This window comes from Triplophysa dalaica, chromosome 6 (genome assembly GCF_015846415.1).
Source record: "Triplophysa dalaica isolate WHDGS20190420 chromosome 6, ASM1584641v1, whole genome shotgun sequence".
Taxonomy (NCBI): domain Eukaryota; kingdom Metazoa; phylum Chordata; class Actinopteri; order Cypriniformes; family Nemacheilidae; genus Triplophysa; species Triplophysa dalaica.
Window position 1 is genome coordinate 9,445,373 of NC_079547.1, and position 18,918 is coordinate 9,464,290.

The 18,918-nt window shown below is 38.0% G+C and overlaps 1 protein-coding gene across 1 annotated transcript; it reads right to left on the bottom strand.

Moving 5' to 3' along the window:
• Positions 1-2,081: 2,081 nt before the first annotated feature.
• On the bottom strand, positions 2,082-6,653 carry LOC130424470 (mucin-5AC-like). Its single transcript, XM_056750148.1, has 7 exons — positions 6,529-6,653; positions 4,693-4,703; positions 4,394-4,587; positions 3,460-4,175; positions 3,177-3,258; positions 2,818-3,032; positions 2,082-2,421 (listed from the first exon to the last, which is right to left on the bottom strand). Exons 1-7 carry the CDS (start codon positions 6,651-6,653, stop codon positions 2,082-2,084), a joined length of 1,683 nt encoding a protein of 560 aa, XP_056606126.1.
• Positions 6,654-18,918: the final 12,265 nt, after the last annotated feature.

The following is an 18,918-nucleotide window of genomic DNA, read 5'->3' on the forward strand; positions in this document are numbered from 1 at the left end:
GACTGGTGACATGTGATTTTAGTTTAGCATTTAATACCAAATATTGTAACTTCAGCATTAATAAGACAAATAGTCCGTCTTTGCTCTTGGTTGGGGATGTAGTGGTCTGAGCTGGGATGGTCCGATGGTCATATTTCTCTTGGCAGATGGTGGAATTGCCTTAGATGGAGCTGGGATGGTCAGTCAGTCTGCAGCTGTATCTGGTGTAATCTCAATTGGGGATGGGCATCTGTCGGTCGTCTGGACATGGTGGAACTTCTTCCTACCTCGGGATGGGCATCAGTCGGTCGTCTGGACATGGTGGAACTTCTTCCTACCTCGGGATGGGCATCCCGAGGCAGAGGCGGAAAGAGAATAAAGAGAATAATTAGCGTAGCTGCTGTTCATTAACTATGCATTAAGTGAAAGCTTGGCTGAAAAGATGTGTCTTTAATCTAGATTTAAATTGGGAGAGTGTGTCTGACCCTCGAATAGTATCAGGAAGGCTATTCCAGAGTTTAGGTGCTACGTATGAGAAAGCTCGTCCACCTTTGGTGGATTTTGTTATTCTAGGTATTGTCAAAAGTCCTAAGTTTTGAGATCTCAGCGAGCGTGATGGGTTGTAACGTGATAAAAGCTCGGTTAAGTAAGTAGGTGCTAAACCGTTCAGGGCTTTGTAAGTAATTAAAATAATTTTAAAATCAATGCGATACTTAATGGGTAGCCAGTGAAGCGATGATAAAACTGGGGTTATGTGATCGTATTTTCTTGACCTAGTAAGAACTCTGGCAGCTGCATTCTGAACTAACTGTAGTTTGTTTATCGATGATACAGGACAACCACTAAGTAGAGCATTACAATAGTCAAGCCGTGAGGTCACAAATGCATGAATAAGCTTTTCTGCGTCTGCAACACATAAACTATTTCGTAATTTGGCAACATTTCTAAGGTGGAAGAAGGCTGTTTTTGTGATATTTGAGATGTGATTTTTAAATGACAGGTTGCCGTCTAATATAACGCCTAGGTCTTTAACTGTATTTTAACTGTCTCCTCCTCCAGCTCTCGCCTGTTGCTCCCTGGTGAACTCCAGATAATGTCAAAAAGGTCTTTGACATCATTCCTTTTTAGTTTACCTCTTGTGTCGGTAAACAAGGGGAGGAAAGCCGCCGAGTTGGTACACACCACCTCCCACAGACGGCCACAGGAGTTAATCCCTGCAGTGAACTGATGAATCATACTTGCCACTCTGCTCAGAAAAAAATATATATTGTGACTTATAAAATCCCTGTTGTTAAGTCAAGTTCCTACATAGTTATACAATACAGAGTGTGTAAAAGCGTCTTCAGTGTAATAAACCCAATATCTATAAATCTTTAAAAAATCCTGATCTCAATAGGTGCCCAGAGATAAACACTGTATGTGTTGAATATTAACAAGTGAACACTCACAATAATCATCCGTTTTATACAGATAAATCTATATGAAGCTGTAGTATTATAATATTACACTATTTTAATTTTCCTACTCCTATGAAATAAATGCTTTGTTAAAATAAGTAATTTTCATGTAGTAAGAGCATGTCTTACAAATAAACCACTGGTGAACGTAATATCTTTCCCCTATACCCTTATTTACTTCTTCCTTATATAAATGGGTGGATTGATTGAACGACTTAACATACACTATACTGCCAAAAGTATTGGTAAACCCTCTCCAAATGAACATTTCTGACTACTTCAGTCATTTTAATGAGCACTAATCTTAACTGTATAGCATATTATGATATTCTGTGGAATTATTATATAGGGTATGTATGAAACAACATGTACACTCTGAATATGGACACTACTTAAGTTCCAACATAGTGCACCTAGGAGATGGAGCCAGCTGAAAGTCACAGTAAATGTTCTTTACCTGTGGTAGATGTAGTGGGTTACTAACTGCCCATAAACAGTGGGCAGATCGCTAAATGAGGCTATGAAAATGCTAGGCACTCCACAGTCACAAATCCAGTCTCCTAGGGTGCTCTTAAGGTCTCTCAGTTCCTCTGCAGTGCTGCACTTGACAACCTCCATTCATAAAACATTTTTGAAAAACATGAATTAGCTAAGTTGTTGAAAACATTGGTTGAAAAAGACCACAACTATATCAGATGTCATGGTAACAGTAGTTACCTTTGTCAGCTTTTCTACAATGTCACAATCTAAGAAATTTCCAAGATCAAACATGGTGAGGTTGGGTTTCTGGCCACACATGATCAGGAAGAGCTCCTTGTTGATGCATCTGATGCCTGGTCCATTGTGAACTATGGACCATGCTATCAGTTTTCCTGCAGTATAAAATTTATTTTCAGCTAGAGCCTTTTGATTGTAGCTGAAGAGCAGCTCCCCAGGTTTGCCCTCGAAAACTCCAAGGGCGCTTTGGAGCTCAATCATCAGGAGTCTAGGAAAAAAAGTCAAATATTAAAGCCTGAAAGCCTCAATAGTCTGAAAACGCCTAAGAGATATAGATTTAGAAAAATATCAATTCAAATTCATAACATGCTGTGACACACATGCTGTTAAGATACTTAACTACCTCAAGTATAACTAGAAAGAAAAGTCGCTTTGGATAAAAGAGCCTGCCCAATGCATAAAGGTAAATTCCGATTGGTCTGTTGTAGAGTAACTTTAAAAACATCACAGTTAATCAGTATGCAAAAGGTGTTCTGAGACACGCTGCTCTTTAATGAACATCCAGCTGCTGTTTAATGCATTTATAGCAAAAACACAGAGGATTTCCCCCCCAAACCATTAATGGCCAGTGTGGACATTATAAACAAACTGGGTTCTAATGTACCTGAAAAATTCTCTTCTGGGACCTCCATAGTCCTCTGCCATTTCTCCCACAAACTCAATATTGGGAGTTTTGTACCATTCAAAGTAGCCTCTTGATAAGGCCATACATGCACCCCTTAAAATGTGTTTGCGTCGTGCTATGACTGTTATGCTGGTATAACAGTCCAGATATTCTTCGCAGAACACCTTTAAAATATCTGGTAGTTCTCTGTCAAGCTGAAAATATAAAATATTCAAATTAGCACCCACATATGATATGCACAAAAATAATTTACCATACGGGTGATTCACAACTATGTCAACTTGCCAATAAAATTTTGAGACAACCAGTGTTGTGGATCATCCATCCATAATACATACATTTGGACTATTACTCCTCACTGGAGAGGCAAGGGTCACTTCTTCTATGTCAGATTCTGACGAGTCCACATAGAAGTCCTCTCTAAGGATCACAAAATATGTCAATAAAATATTTATTTATTATAAATATTATATATAATTATATTTAATATTATAGAATATTATATATTTTACACCACAAATAAACAAAAATCTGAATTTCAGCAAGAAATCTTGCATTTGAAAATGTACACTTTCTATTTTGAACTTCGCTTGAAGATCATGATGGCTGTGGTGTACTTACACTGGGGTTGCTGCGGGCGCACTAGTGGTGGTGTAGGCGGGTTGGCTGCTCCCATCTGTGGGCGCACTTGTTGTGGTGTAGGGACTATGGCTTCTCCCATCTGTGGGCGCACTTGTGGTGGTGTAGGGACTATGGCTTCTCCCATCTGTGGGCGCACTTGTGGTGGTGTAGGGACTATGGCTTCTCCCATCTGTGGGCGCACTTGTGGTGGTGTAGGGACTATGGCTTCTCCCATCTGTGGGCGCACTTGTGGTGGTGTAGGCGGGTTGGCTGCTCCCATCTGTGGGCGCACTTGTGGTGGTGTAGGGACTATGGCTTCTCCCATCTGTGGGCGCACTTGTGGTGGTGTAGGGACTATGGCTTCTCCCATCTGTGGGCGCACTTGTGGTGGTGTAGGCGGGTTGGCTTCTCCCATCTGTGGGCGCACTTGTGGTGGTGTAGGCGGGTTGGCTTCTCCCATCTGTGGGCGCACTTGTGGTGGTGTAGGGACGTCGGCTTCTCCCATCTGTGGGCGCACTTGTGGTGGTGTAGGGACTATGGCTGCTCCCATCTGTGGGCACACTTGAGGTGGTGTGGGGAGGTTGCATGCTCCCATCTGTAGGCGCACTTGAGGTTGTGTAGGGACGTCGGCTTCTCCCATCTGTGGGCACACTTGTGGTGGTGTGGTCAGGTTGGCTGGTCCCATCTGTTGGCAAACTTGTGTTTGTCTGGACAACCTGTCACATGGGTTTTAAAGGAAAAGAAACTTGTGAGTTAAAATCTGAGCCAAACTAAAGGACTTTTAGTATACTTTTGTTGTTCAATGAAGATGCCAAACTAACTGAGAACCCAACAAAGTATTTATTTTATCTTATAATGCAGATTTAACAAGGAAAGGCCTTTGGACAGCATAACGTTTAGAATATTTAAGAACTCTACTGAATATTTCACTCACCTTCACACGAATGTAAAGGGCAGATCTCCCCAATGCACTGCTTGAGTAAATATGATCGGGACTCAAACTTTCCAACTGCAAAGGGATGACCTGTCTTTGGCCATTTACTTTGCATAGCTCAAAATCTTCTGGAAGATCAGGAAAATGATCTCTCAGTGCTTTCTTGAAATCTTCTTCATCCAAATCCCGTCGCACTACAACACGGCAGGGTGGAGTGGAATCTGAAAATATAGATTTCCCAGCTTTCAGGTAAAAAAGCAAAACATAGTAATGTTAGGATGAAAATTATGTAAACTCACCCCTATGTGATCTGTAATGGGAAATGGAGGAGTTTTTAAGCACAGACACTTTAAAAGTGATTTGTCGTTGTGCTCGGACTCTGTTGCGCCTTCGTTGGCGAATCGGCCCACTACCACTCGAATTTCTAAACATCTCGAACCTTAGAAACATATAAGAGTCGTTATTCTTTTTACCAGACAAGACACACCTGTAAAAAACATGTTGAAGCAGGTTGAAATCCTTGCCTGAAATCGCTCTCATTTTCATTTAATTCTTCCCCATACAGTGGACTCAAACAGTATTCACTATATAGGTTGGTTATTCACTATGACGGAGTGTACAAGGTAAAGGTAAGACACAGCACTACACTAAACTGTATATGAAATTGCATTCTATGACAGTAAGTTCTGAATTTGAATAAGTACCTACGTATCGGCCGTTGAAACATTACGTTCTATAAAGTGTTGAGTGGGAGTAGTATGAATTCATTTGGGACAAACTGCGTCCGCCATGTTTTATGGTCATGGGACCCGTATGCTCTTTGATCTATGACATATTAACAACAACCTACAATTTAGTAACCAGAAATTAATTTATTAGCACTTACTGTATATTAAAAACGGATGCCCGCCTTGAAGTTTTCCACTATATTTATTTGTTTTACTTTGAAAATTTGACCGTTGCTCAGCTCCCGTGGCACAATGGGATTAATAAATGTCGCCTACTGCTTATTTGCATACGGATGTTATTGATATACTATTCATGACTTATTTTGTCTACTATATAGTGTGGAAGTAGGTGATTTTGGACGCAGGCTTCGAAATTTTCACCAGAAACAGTAAACCATCTGGGCACTTGGAAAATCATAATTTTACCATAGGCCTACTAGAATTTAGGACGCATTAAGTCTATTTTGAAAAGCATAATTGTGCACGAAAAGGCTAATTACACGTTTCTAAACAATCGGAATGTGCGAAACCAGAACAGATAGCCTGTATAATGATTAGAGAATTACACAATGAATAATTTTGTCATTCCAGCCTGTTTGTTTAATGACTTGTTTAGCTTAAAATGGCATATTCAACGACGGTATTCCATAGGAAAAATACCATCATTTTTGACATTCCTATTCTGACATTTAACAACAACAAAAAAATGTTTTTAAAGCAATTGTCTCCTCCATTTCACTCATTGCTTTTTTGTTTTCCACAGTTTTAATACAACCAGTATGCGCGCGCAGTTGGCAGTGACATAACCGAGACGTCGACTCCACGTGAGCCCGCCTGTGCTCGGTCGCCTGGGTGGCAAATCATTTCTATAAGTCGTAGTGAAGCCGTATGGATCACCGTCGAGTCCAAATGCTTGTAATTTCACCAAATAATTGCGTGTTTTAGTCCCAGTTTCTTTATATCTACTATTTTTCTAGGCCAATAAGCTGGGTCTTTTGTCACCCAGGGTAGCTTGTCCCGACATTTTCACGTTGGAAGAAGACGTCGATGCATACCCTCTATTGGTACCCACCGCTAGTTTTGTGCGATGGAACCAGACGTGCTAAAATGCTACCTGGTTTTGCATAAAAAACACCTTATCCCTGTGACAACTCTTTACAAAATTAAGCATTTCTTGCACAAGTGTGTGTATCGTTTAAATATGCAAGTATATCGTTCGAGTACATTTTATTATTTCTGTGATTATTGACATTTCTTAACAACGTGTGCATTGGTGATTAATTAAATAATGAATAAATTAAAATTTTGATTATTAAATGACTGGTAAAATACTAATATATATATTTAGATATATTTATTATATTAAAATACCCAAATAGATATAATTATTTAAATGGGGTCACATACCTATCCAGAAGACTGGTCTGTTCCTCCTCTGGGGGGTCTTCATTTAGTAGTCGATTGAACTGGGCGTTCATTTTGTCTCGAAGATCGTTAATTCGTCTTCTGTATCTGTTTCCACCATCCGCCATGCTCGCAATGTTAGCTCATTCTAACCGTCACTGGTGTCTTGACTTGATGAATTTACCAAAATTGCGCGGTATTCATTTTCAAGGCCCGCCCACTTAAAGGAACAGTTTGGGTTCCATTCAAGTTTGACTCATTGTGTTAGTAGTAATTCATTCTTACATCATAAACATATTCAGAGCCCTTTAAAATGGGAAAATTAAATTCTAACGTGTAATCTAAAACTTGAAATCAAGCCAGTGAGAAGCTACATCATTGTAGTGGCTATTACTGTGCTTTGATTAGTGGAATGAAGATTTTTACGAAAATCCTTTTATTAAGTGAATTTTTACATTCAAAATCAAGAGGGTTTTAGACGTAAATAAAATAGAAAATGACAAAAAAATAAACATTGGGATATTTTCAAATTAGTGCATCCAATTCCACCAAATTTGTCACAAACCAACTCAAAACCCACATCTATAGGTATTTTTATCTATGTTTATAAAATTGAATGGGGGGATGATTTGAAGGGGGGGGATGATTTAATAAAGCACGGGTATAAAACACACAACAGTTGACATCGAGAGTTAAGGCCTGAGGAACAAATATTTCCCCCGGCAGTTCACCAAGCATTCAGTTGAGACATGGTTATGTTCGCAAGACACATACACTCTGATGTGCACACTTTCGATGTTTCAGTCAGAGTAAGATACATTTTGTGTATTAACATCTTTGAAAAACCCTTAACATCGATCAAGTGCCTCACTTTATTTTCTTTAGTATGCCTTATGTTAATTCATTTTGAAGTGGACAAAGCAAATGCAGCTTTTGCAGTAATATGTAATGAATGCACATTATTAAGCCTAGAATAAATATGTATGATATGCTTTTTAATTATGATATTACAATTACAGTGTATGTAATCACGTTTAATAAGGGCTACTATTTGGAGCAAAGGGATCCGTAGGCTTAACAACCATCTTTGTGCAAACCGACAATTTTCTGTAGCTAAATGCGCACATCCCGACTCTATTTGCCACGTTTTCGCATAGGCTTGGCTGCATGGGTGGGTCACTGGGCCTGAATCCTATATCCATGTGCTGAAAATTAGAAAATTATGCGTAATATTTTTTCAACTTGAAAAGGAAATGTGGATGTTCATTATATGCTTCTGTAACGGAACGAACCACACCTACAACAGCCGGGCCTGGTTCGGCATGGGAGTCGGGCGCTCTAGCGAGGAGGCTAAAGACCGCAGTCCCTAGCGTCTGTCGCTAGAGAGTCCTTGAGGCAGAGGAGTGAGGTTTACATACTTGCAAGGCACTTCACTTGCTTGACTCTGTTACACTTCTTTGCAGACACGAAATAGCGTCAGTCTCTTCACGGAGGTAAACGGCAAGGCATTTGGCATTGACTTGGGCTGTGTTAGCTATATTGAATAAATGAGCAGATGCTTGTTACATAACAATCATTGCGCAACATTATTGCGCATCCTTATAGTCAATAAATGTTTGTAATATGATGTAATCAATATAATCTGATGTGTGACTCTCATCTCTCATTCCAGACTCTCTTTTCATACTGACCACACATTAAGTACTGAAATATAAATCTAAAAACTATCCAGCGATACAGATAAATAGATCAAGACCAACAACGTAAACACTGACCGCTGATCCGAGCGGGCCTCGAATCGTAAAATAACAGTAATAGAGATCACGAGTCCAATGAGCTACTCATGACACCCAACGTTTTAACTAAGGGAAGGCAGTTTACCTTTTACTCTGTCTGACACCGCTTGTACCGGGAATTATTTATAGTACAATGATAATATAATGCAATATTTCAACCGATTGCTTTTTTGCATTTTACGTAGAGATTATGTGCTATAGCTTATGTAATAAGCAAGATACATACAGTTGGCCTTTATACAATTGTTGACGACACTTTTGTTGTGAAACCTTAGATTACCAAAGAAAAGAAATATTTTCTTCAGAAAGCAAGCAATAATGTGTTTAATGTTAGCAATTACTGCGCACATAATACAATCCTGTGAAATGATCAGTGGTAAATTGGTCTGGTCTGGCTCAGTTCATCAGGGATTGGTTGACAACGGTTCAAATTTACTGGCTTTGGAAATCAGTGGGAGGGGCTCATTATACAACAGACGAAACGCCGTAAATGACGCGCGCTCTGTGCAACCAAAACGGCGTTTTTTACGCCGTCATATGGCAAGATAGCGGCGCAAAAAGCGGCGCTTTTCGGCCGCCTTAAAACGCCGTCAAATACGGCGTTATGAACGGCTTTTCGCGCGTTTTTTACGGCGTTTGGTATCGCGACGCCGTATTTTGCGGCGCAAAGACTGTTTAAAGCGCCGTCAAAAACGGCGTTCCGATACAAACGCGTTTAATCTATGGCGTAATTGTGACCCCCTTGGCTTGCCATAGCAGTGAAGTAATTTGTTGTCATTTTTGCTAACACGTGTTGTAACACGCTCCTATACACGGTTCAATGCAGTGTGTCAAGCGTCTACTTTGTTAACTTTCACTTCACTCATTCCTCTCACTGAACGTGACGTCTGCGTCTGTCCTAGGAACTAATGATCATCTGTTGTTTACTTGACATTCTGTTAGTTGTGTTACACACTGGTAAGGACCAGCTGTAAATCTTAGTTTATGCAGTTTGTAATGCTTTGTGTAAAGTGTTCGTGAAATACATTTAAGTCCAAAACCATGGTTATATCATTATATGTTGGGCATGTTATTACGACTTTCTGATGTTTATATTGTTCTGATGCGATCGATTATTCCTGCCACGTTTTCCGATATAATTCAGTATAAAAAATAAACACCACTTTAAAATGTGGTGACCACTGCTGTGTACAGTTTATTAGTGCTTTTTGTGCTTTATAAATAAACAAACGCTTGCATTTATTTGATCTGTGTTTCACTCTATTTCCAGTAGGTGGCATAAATGCAACATTAAATGGTTTGCCAAGCCATATCTTTTTTATGTTAAATAATAATAATCTTGTGTGTGTGTATTTGCAAGGTTTTACTAATTTACTGGACAATGTCATATTATTGTATTTTTGTTTATTGTATATACAGTGTTGAATATAACAAATGAAATAGTATTCTGTGATTATGGTTATAGGCAAGGGCGAAATTTTGATTTTGACATTGGTGGGGACGTAAATAAAATTGGTCTGCCAAGCCGCATTATCGCAAAAGTTTAGAGCAGTTTCCTTCACTTATTTAAACAAAATAATATTTTAAAGCTTTTTTTATATTTGACCTTATTAATTTTACACAAGTCAAAAACAACTAATATACAACAGGTCCATTTCATTTTATTTGTGTTTTATTTTTTACTCTTTTGTGATGCCAAGAAAATTCTGTCAGGGTAAATAAAAACTAAAGCAGAAGATTTCCTCCAAATCTGATAAAGCAGAAATGAATATAACACAATATTCTTATTCTGGGACTTCAAAGTCCAGAACATCTTCAAATCTACTGTTTTCTACATTGTTTTCAACCATAATTTAATGCATAACAAATGCAAAGGCTGCTTCTGCCATCTGATAAAATGACAAAACTGGTGATGCAAGGCATTGAACAATTCAAAGCTCTCATTTTAAACCACACTTAGAAGCTATAATCATTACGTATTTTCAATCTAACATTTGTCACAGTACTGAATTTATTATTACATAAATAAGTAGTTTTTTGGCATCCTCTGATTTTGATAGCTGTTTCTCAGCCAAATATCATATTGTTAATTTAACTAATTTCTTGAATTAGTACTTATTTGTTTAGTACTAATTCAACTGCATGAAAGGTGCATAGGTGGAAGAATGAAGAACTGGTTTAGTCTTTGATTTCTATTGCATTGTGCTTCTCTTTGAGCCACTCCTTGGTGGTCTTAGCAATATGTTTTAGGTCTCTGTCATGTTGAAGGCCGATCCACTACGCATCTTGAGTGTTCTTGTTGAGGTGAGGAGGTTCTCGTCCAAGATTTAACAGTAAATGGAACCGTCCCTCACCTCCCCAATCTGGTGAAGGCATACTGTTCCCATAGCAGAGAAAATGCCCCAAAACATAATGTCCTTGACTAAAGAGACAGTGTTCTTGGGGTCATAGTCAGCATTTCTCTCCCTCCAAAAACAGAGAGTTAATTTTGGCTCCATCTGACCACAGCACTTTCTCCTAAGCCTTTTCTGGATCATTTTACTGTTGATTTCTTCCATTTCCAAATAATCACACCAACAGTTGTCTCCTTCTCATTAAGCTTCTGTATGTAGCCCAAAGCATTGTGTCAGTCTACAATCTTGTCCCTGATAACCTTTGACAGCTATTAATCTAGTCTTGACCATGGTGAAGAGGTTGCGATGGAATATACAGATTGTGATGGCAGGCTTCTTTTTTAAACCTAACAAACTGACATCAGGAGTAATTTCCTAAAGTGACAGGAGTAATTTGTGTAACATATAAGCACATAACCTATACCTATTAATACAGTATATAATCAGTGGGAGCCAGATCAAATACTAATTTTACTCACCGAATTGCAAAACAATTTATAACCTTTTTTTAATGTTTCTTTTTATGGATTTTTGATTGATGTTCTGTCTCTATCCTTTAAAGTAAAAACTACCATAAACATTATAGAAGCTTAATTTCTTCATAAACAGGTAAACTTTCAAAATCCGCAGGGGAACAAGAAATGTTCCCACTGTATGGAAGTGATGCAAGAATATTAAATCTCAGTTAAGGTACTCATAAGGTTATAAAGGCTGAACGTTGGGTTATGGTTTCTAAAGATGTCAGTTATGTTATTTACGGGAAAGAGAAGTTGAACAATGTGGTCAAAAGTATGGAAAGTGTAAAAGAGTTAGAAATGTAGGGTTATGGTGTGAAGAGAAATGTACATGGAAGACTTATGTTCAGCCAATTAAAACAATATGCACGGTGAGCAGAAAAACATTCACTACTAGATATATAATATGTACATTATTATAGCTTATATAGCAATTTTCTGATATCCATGGAGGGATCTAAAGATCTGAGGAGCAAACAGCTTTTCAAATTGAACAAGAAGAGCGAACCCAATTATAAAAATATTTAAGATAGTGATAAGAGAACAAAGGACTGAAATAAATTTATATTTTAGCTGGGTCCAGTCTCACGTTGCTGCCCTCGAAAGTTCGATAATTCCCATTTATATCCGTAAGTAACGTCTTGATTTAGTAACATTAAAAGTGTTTAGTAACATTAAACATTAATGTTACATTAAACATAAATGTTACCAATAATTAAGTAGCATTAAAACATTACATAATTATCTGCTAACAGTAATACAGCAACGTAGCACTATTTCCAGGGCCCGGTTTTTCAAAAGTAATCCAGGATTTTGGATAACGGATTGGATCAAATCTTGAAAATGTGTTTTTCAAAAGAAAAAACGGATTACATAATCGGATTAGATTACGTAATCCAATCTTGGTTTTGATCCGGATCAAACCTTTAGTTTGGGTTTTTCAGAACTTTTTTGTAGGATTTGGATCACTTTGTTCCAAAAAATCTGGATTAAACTGATCCCATCAGAAGGGTGGATTCAGCATGGATTCAATGCCCAAAATTTAATGAAAACTTTAAAAATGTATCAAATAATACTATATTTGGATCATGCAGTATCTTACAAGATATCCTATTTATTCATAAGGTTTTAATTTTATTTGTTCATCCGTCAGGCTACAGTGATTAGGTTGGCTTTAACGTATTCAGCCTTTCAGTAAAGGCCTACAGCAAAGTAGAAAGAGTTTGGCCTCATAAAATAATCCTCCAAACAGCTGTCAAAATTGACCACAAACAATACATTTCATTCTGTCACTAATTGATATATTTATTCATCACAATCGAAAATATTTTTGTTTTTAGAATATTTATTAGTGATGCATGCAATGATTACAGAATAAACCAAAAAAATGAAGAATGGCAATCACTGATTTTTGAAATCCAAAACATATCCAAAAGAACGGGATAATTTGAGTGAATACATTTTCCACGTTGACCAATCTCACGTGTAGGGCGAACGGGAGGGGACATGCTCGTTTCACTAAGTTTTGTCGTGGCCATGAGATATTACCCCTTGGGAATGTGATAATATGTTGTGAGCAAGAATAAGCAAGGTCAATGTGAGATCAGTCAAATGATTACAACATACTCAAACTTTAATTTACTATTCCAAAAAGAAAGAATTCGCTTACTTTCAGTTAATAACTGTTTAAAGGTATTGTCAGTATAAACACATAAAACTGGTTGTATGTTCAGGCAGACGCAGACGTCGCGTTCAGTGAGACGCAAACGTCACGTTCGGCAGTTGGGCGAGTCAAGCAACAGACGCAGACGTCACGCTCGGCAGACGCAGACGTCACGCTCGGAAGACGCAGACGTCGCGTTGAGTGAGACGTGTGTGTGCTGGGTAGTTATTGTTTTGGACCGAAAGGGACGCCATAGTCGTGTACTTTTACGTGAGAGAAGAATACGTCGCCACCATAGACGTGTGACACTAACGTCGTGGATAAGTACGTCGCCACCAACTACACATGGATGTTAAGTTCAAGGTCACGCATCCTTGCTTCCCCCGTTTTATGCTTTATTTAATGTTTCTTTCTTATGCCCTTTGAAGAAAAATACTATTTTGTCTGATAGAGAAAGGGGTTGCTGATGCATTCACCTGTAATTTAAGCTATTGTGTAGGATGAATATATGCTGTTATGCTTTGTGTAATTTAATTTATAACTAATATTGGCAACAAATTATAAATAAATGTAGATCTTTTAAATCCCCTCAGTATCCTTTTTTACAGAACTTTAAAATAAAGAAAATATATAAAAACATATATGTACGAGCCAAACTGTGTAATAGGGTGTTATTTCCATTTTTAGCCATTGAGGGGCGCTGTTAACACGGTGGTGTATTTTTGTATTTTAGCGACCTAACTAATGGTGTAAAACAGGTGCAAAAAAGGGCAAAAAGCTTTTTAACGCATTCGCAACCACGCAGCAAAATCATGGAAATTGTAGCACTTTACGTCTGTAAATACATTGGATTATGCACGTTGATGTGGCCAATACTCAGCCAATAAACTCTATGATGATGCAAATAAGAAATGGTCTTTTCGTTCTTTATTGAGATGAAACAAAGAGACAAACAACAGTACATGATGAAAGCACGTAAACCTACCAATCTCGGGATCAAATAACGCAATGGTTTAAAGTTTTATATTTAAATCCTACACATATCTAAATATACCAACAAGTAAAACCCATTTGCTAATCGGTGTTATCGTTTACATTAAAATTAATTGTTTTAATCTTTAAAATCAAAAGTTTGTTTTACTCAGAGGAACCATGATTGCATTTGTAGACTGAAATAAAAAATACATGAATAATGCTGTGCAATGAATATTTCAAATGTATAATTATAAATATATAATTTTAATTATTATAAGTCATCAAACGAATTGGTTCAAAACACTGATTAATTCTGAATCAAAACCTAAAAAGACTAAACAAAGTCTTTATGAATGTCGAATTTAATCCCTCAAATTATTACTTATATAAAAATTCAGTTTGGATCATTTACTTTAGATTCTGAAAGAATTAAACTTTAAATAAATTGCGTGCCATAAATCCAAGCAAAAGCCAATACAAATAAAAATTGAGTACATTTAGTTGTTATTTAATCAGACTGTTTAACCAAAACATCATTTTTAAGAGTTTAACTTAAAAACATTCATTGCAGGCCTCTTTCCCATATACACTCACCTAAAGGATTATTAGGATCACCTGTTCAATTTCTCATTAATGCAATTATGGTGGTGGTGTTATGGTGTGGGGGATGTTTTCTTGGCACACTTTAGGCCCCTAAGTGCCAATTGGGCATCGTTTAAATGCCACAGCCTGCCTGAGCATTGTTTCTGACCTTGTCCATCCCTTTATGACCACCATGTACCCATCCTCTGATGGCTACTTCCACAAAGCTCCAAATGTCACAAAGCTCCAATCAATTCAAATTGGTTTCTTAAACATGACAATGTGTTCACTGTACTAAAATGGCCCCCACAGTCACCAGATCTCAACCCAATAGAGCATCTTTGGGATGTGGTGGAACGGGAGCTTCGTGCATCCCACAAATCTCCATCAACTGCAAGATGCTTTCCTATCAATATGGGCCAACATTTCTTAAGAATGCTTTCAGCACCTTGTTGAATCAATGCCACGTAGAATTAAGGCAGTTCTGAAGGCCAAAGGGGGTCAAACACAGTATTAGTATGGTTTTCATAATAATCCTTTAGGTGAGTGTATATTCAAATGTTTTTTCAATCAATTGTTTTGTAAATTCTGTTTGCATCTATGCCCCAAGAACAATGGGTAACTTGCGAAGGCTTTAACTGAAAAAAACATAAAAAGACTTATAACATTAAATCAGTATACTGATGACTAAGAATTTGTTTTGAAAAAATCCAATGTTAAGAAATTGTCAATACACAGCTCAGATGTACAGTCCTCTTTTATACAATACAATTGTAATCTTATAATAAATAAAGTTATTTATTTACATGTCATTATGTCTTAAATTGACTGTTAAATATTAAAACATCTGCTTGTTAAGAATGAAAGATTGTATCGCATCTTCCTAAATATTTTGTCTATCCCTCAGTTAAATTATAACTCCCAAACTTTACTGAATAAATAAGCAGTGAAATAAATCACAGAACTATTTGTAACACATGAAAGTTGTACACTGGTCATTGTGTTAAAAACTGTATCTAGTCTTACTTGGGCCAAAGAAGACGAGAGCTCAATTTCCTTCTGCATCACTCTGCAATACAGCCAGCCTATATATGATGGCCTAACAAATAAATACACAAAAGCAAGTCTTCATGCACAGGTCTGTACACAAGTGGCACCATGGTAGACATGCTGATTAGTTATTACAGTATACTTTGCAGTACATGCACGAGCAGGAGCATGTACAAAAACACAATACGGTTGGGCATATTCTGGAAACATAACAGCACAAACTGAACTTTATCAGTGATACTCATTACATATTTTACTGTACTAAAACCATGATACTATACTATTACTTTAATAAAACCATGGTTAATTTTTGAGAGGGTGCTTTTATCATCTGTTAAAATTAAATTCATGTTCTGAATAAATCATCATATTTCAAGATAAACTAACAGTTGGTTTTGCAACATGCTTAGTGGCTAATATAATCACTTTGCCAACTTTAACGAATAACTATGAAATTGTTGTACAACTTGTATAAGTGTCCTTTTGTAGCTAGAATTTTTAAGTTCATCCATTTCCGCATATCACACAATAAAACTCGTTTTCTAGAACTGCATCATTGGGGTTACAAAAAAATCACACTTCAAGTTTGACGACGAGTCGACGACGTGTGTATCATACGTGCTTAGTGACGACGTGTGTATCAGGCGTACCTAGTTCAGACGTAGTTAGTAGATGTTCATTTTTAATAAAATTCTAACATATTATTGAAAGCCGTTTGGGTCATATTTCGCCATCAACCAGACGCCTGGTGTTCAGAAGACGCCTGCTTTTACGGCGTTTAAGACATACAGACGGCTGCTTTTACGGCGTTTAAGTCATACAGACGCCCGCTTTTACGGCGTTTTAAATGCAATGTGAAACGGCGTTCATTTCGGCGTTTGAACTTCCATAGTACGCCGTAAATTACGGCGCTTCCGTGTAACAAAGACGCCGTAAAAAGCGGCGTTTTCTATAATATTAAAATCAGCCCAGCCTTTTCTACACAGTCCCGCCCCTCCACTGAACAGAAAGACATGTGTAGTAGAATGTTGATCTGAATAACGTTTCCTGTTTTTAACTTTATTGCGAATAATGCTTAGACTTTCATAATGTGATATTTTTCCATTTGACGCGTTTATCCTCCTTTTCGTTTATCATATGTGTACGAGCGGCATACTTTAGAGCGAGTACGTTCATGACACTTCGTGCGTTTATGTTTGTGAAATTAATTGACTTCGTGCGCGTTGTCATCATCCTCGGTGGCGTAGTGGACTGCGTGCGTAGCAGCGGAACTTCATCTCTTTTAACGATTGGAGTTCGACTCCGCGATCCGACAATATTCTTCATTCCTTTTGAATTGTTCTATTGAGTCATGTCTTTAAATGTTGGAACACTACCTGTTGATGGCAACTTATTAAATGACAAGAAACGCTTATTACAAGCCAACGGTTTAAGGCCTTAATGCATGCAACAGCTGCGGGCTAAGTCTGCTTACTGTACTGTGGCTGTTGTGAGTATGTTTTTATTGATTAAAAATTATTTCCCATCTACGAACCCGTTTGTATTTCCATTTACATATAGACTGCACATGCTGCATGCATTCAGTATAAACCCCTATAAGCATTTGACGATCAAAAATCTAAAAATGGAGGAGACTGTTCACATACAGAAACAATAAGGGAAATTCTGACCAAAAAATATATTGTTGGGTTATTATTTTATAGCAATTTTTAAAGGAAAATATGGGCCTGTTTTATAACTTACTTATTGGTAAATACAGAACAACAAGCAAAAAATGTGCAATAACGAAAGTTATAGCCTACGCATAGCCATCTTAAGCTAAATTGTCAAACAAAAATGAAAGCCAATTGATTAGGCTGTTTAATGCACATTTACGGATTCTCAATTACAAAAAAACTATAAATTAAATTAAAAAAAAATGTACATATAGTCGCCTAACTGTGCAGAACGTAAAAGGTATGCAACACAAAAGCACTGGATATTTAGGTTATAATATTTTAGACTATATGTAAATGGCAGCCACAGTACAGTAAGCAGACTTAGCCCGCAGCTGTTGCATGCATTAAGGCCTTAAACCGTTGGCTTGTAATAAGCATTTCTTGTCATTTAATAAGTTGCCATCAACAGGTAGTGTTCCAACATTTAAAGACATGACTCAATAGAACAATTCAAAAGGAATGAAGAATATTGTCGGATCGCGGAGTCGAACTCCAATCGTTAAAAGAGATGAAGTTCCGCTGCCACGCACGCAGTCCACTACGCCACCGAGGATGACGACAACGTGCACAAAGTCAATTAATTTCACAAACATAAACGCACGAAGTGTCATGAACGTACTCGCTCTAAAGTATGCCGCTCGTACACATTTGATAAACGAAAAGGAGGATAAAAGCGTCCAATGGAAAAATATCACATTATGAAAGTCTAAGCATTATCGCAATAAAGTTAAAAACAAGAAACGTTATTCAGATCGACATTCTACTACACATGTTTTTCTGTTCAGTGGAGGAGCGGGACTGTGTAGAAAAGGCTGGGCTGATTTTAATATTATAGAAAACGCCGCTTTTTACGGCGTCTTAGTTACACGGAAGCGCCGTAATTTACGGCGTACTATGGAAGTTCAAACGCCGAAATGAACGCGTTTCACATTGCATTTAAAACGCCGTAAAAGCAGGCATCTGTATGTCTTAAACGCCGTTAAAGCAGCCGTCTGTATGTCTTAAACGCCGTAAAAGCAGCCGTCTGCATGTCTTAAACGCCGTAATTTACGGCGTCTTCTGAACACCAGGCGTCTGTATGTCTTAAACGCCGTAATTTACGGCGTCTGCATGTCTTAAACGCCGTAAAAGCAGGCGTCTGTATGTCTTAAACGCCGTAAAAGCAGGCGTCTTCTGAACACCAGGCGTCTGGTTGATGGCGAAATATGACCCAAACGGCTTTCCATAAACATACGCCGTCGTAACGTCGCCGCTAGTTGACGTTCCTACCATGACGTCGCCGTGACGTCGCCGCCAGTCTATCGTCTGCGTTCCCTATCAAATCCATTCAAATCTCCACGCGGATTGACGGCGACGAGAGGGTAGGCTGCTCCTTCTCCTTCTCCTGGTTAGGCTTCGAATTGGCAGAAAATACATCTCATAAATATAGACATCTTACAGACGAAAAGCACGACCTCGCGCAGACGTCTCCGCGAGGTACGTGTGCTATCTGGGTAACGTCGATCAGCGCCCGGCGTAATTTAAACTGCGTAATTTATGACGTTAATTTAGCACCAGACGGCGGTAATTTAACGCCTGGAGGCGTTAAGAAATCGGCGTTTTAAAATTACTACGGCGATCCAAAGCATGCGCATTGTGATACTGTTGGCTTTCGATAAAAGTGCAGTTCGAAAACGGTTCGCGGCAATGACGTCACGAGAG

Coding starts and splice junctions, on each gene's coding strand:
- LOC130424470 (XM_056750148.1), bottom strand. CDS start 6,653: ATGGCGGATGGTGGAAACAGATACAGAAGACGAATTAACGATCTTCGA. Junction 3,259..3,459: donor GCGCCCGCAGCAACCCCAGT/GTAAGTACACCA, acceptor TGTGATCCTTAG/AGAGGACTTCTATGTGGACT. Junction 2,422..2,817: donor CCCAGAAGAGAATTTTTCAG/GTACATTAGAAC, acceptor TTTTTTTCCTAG/ACTCCTGATGATTGAGCTCC.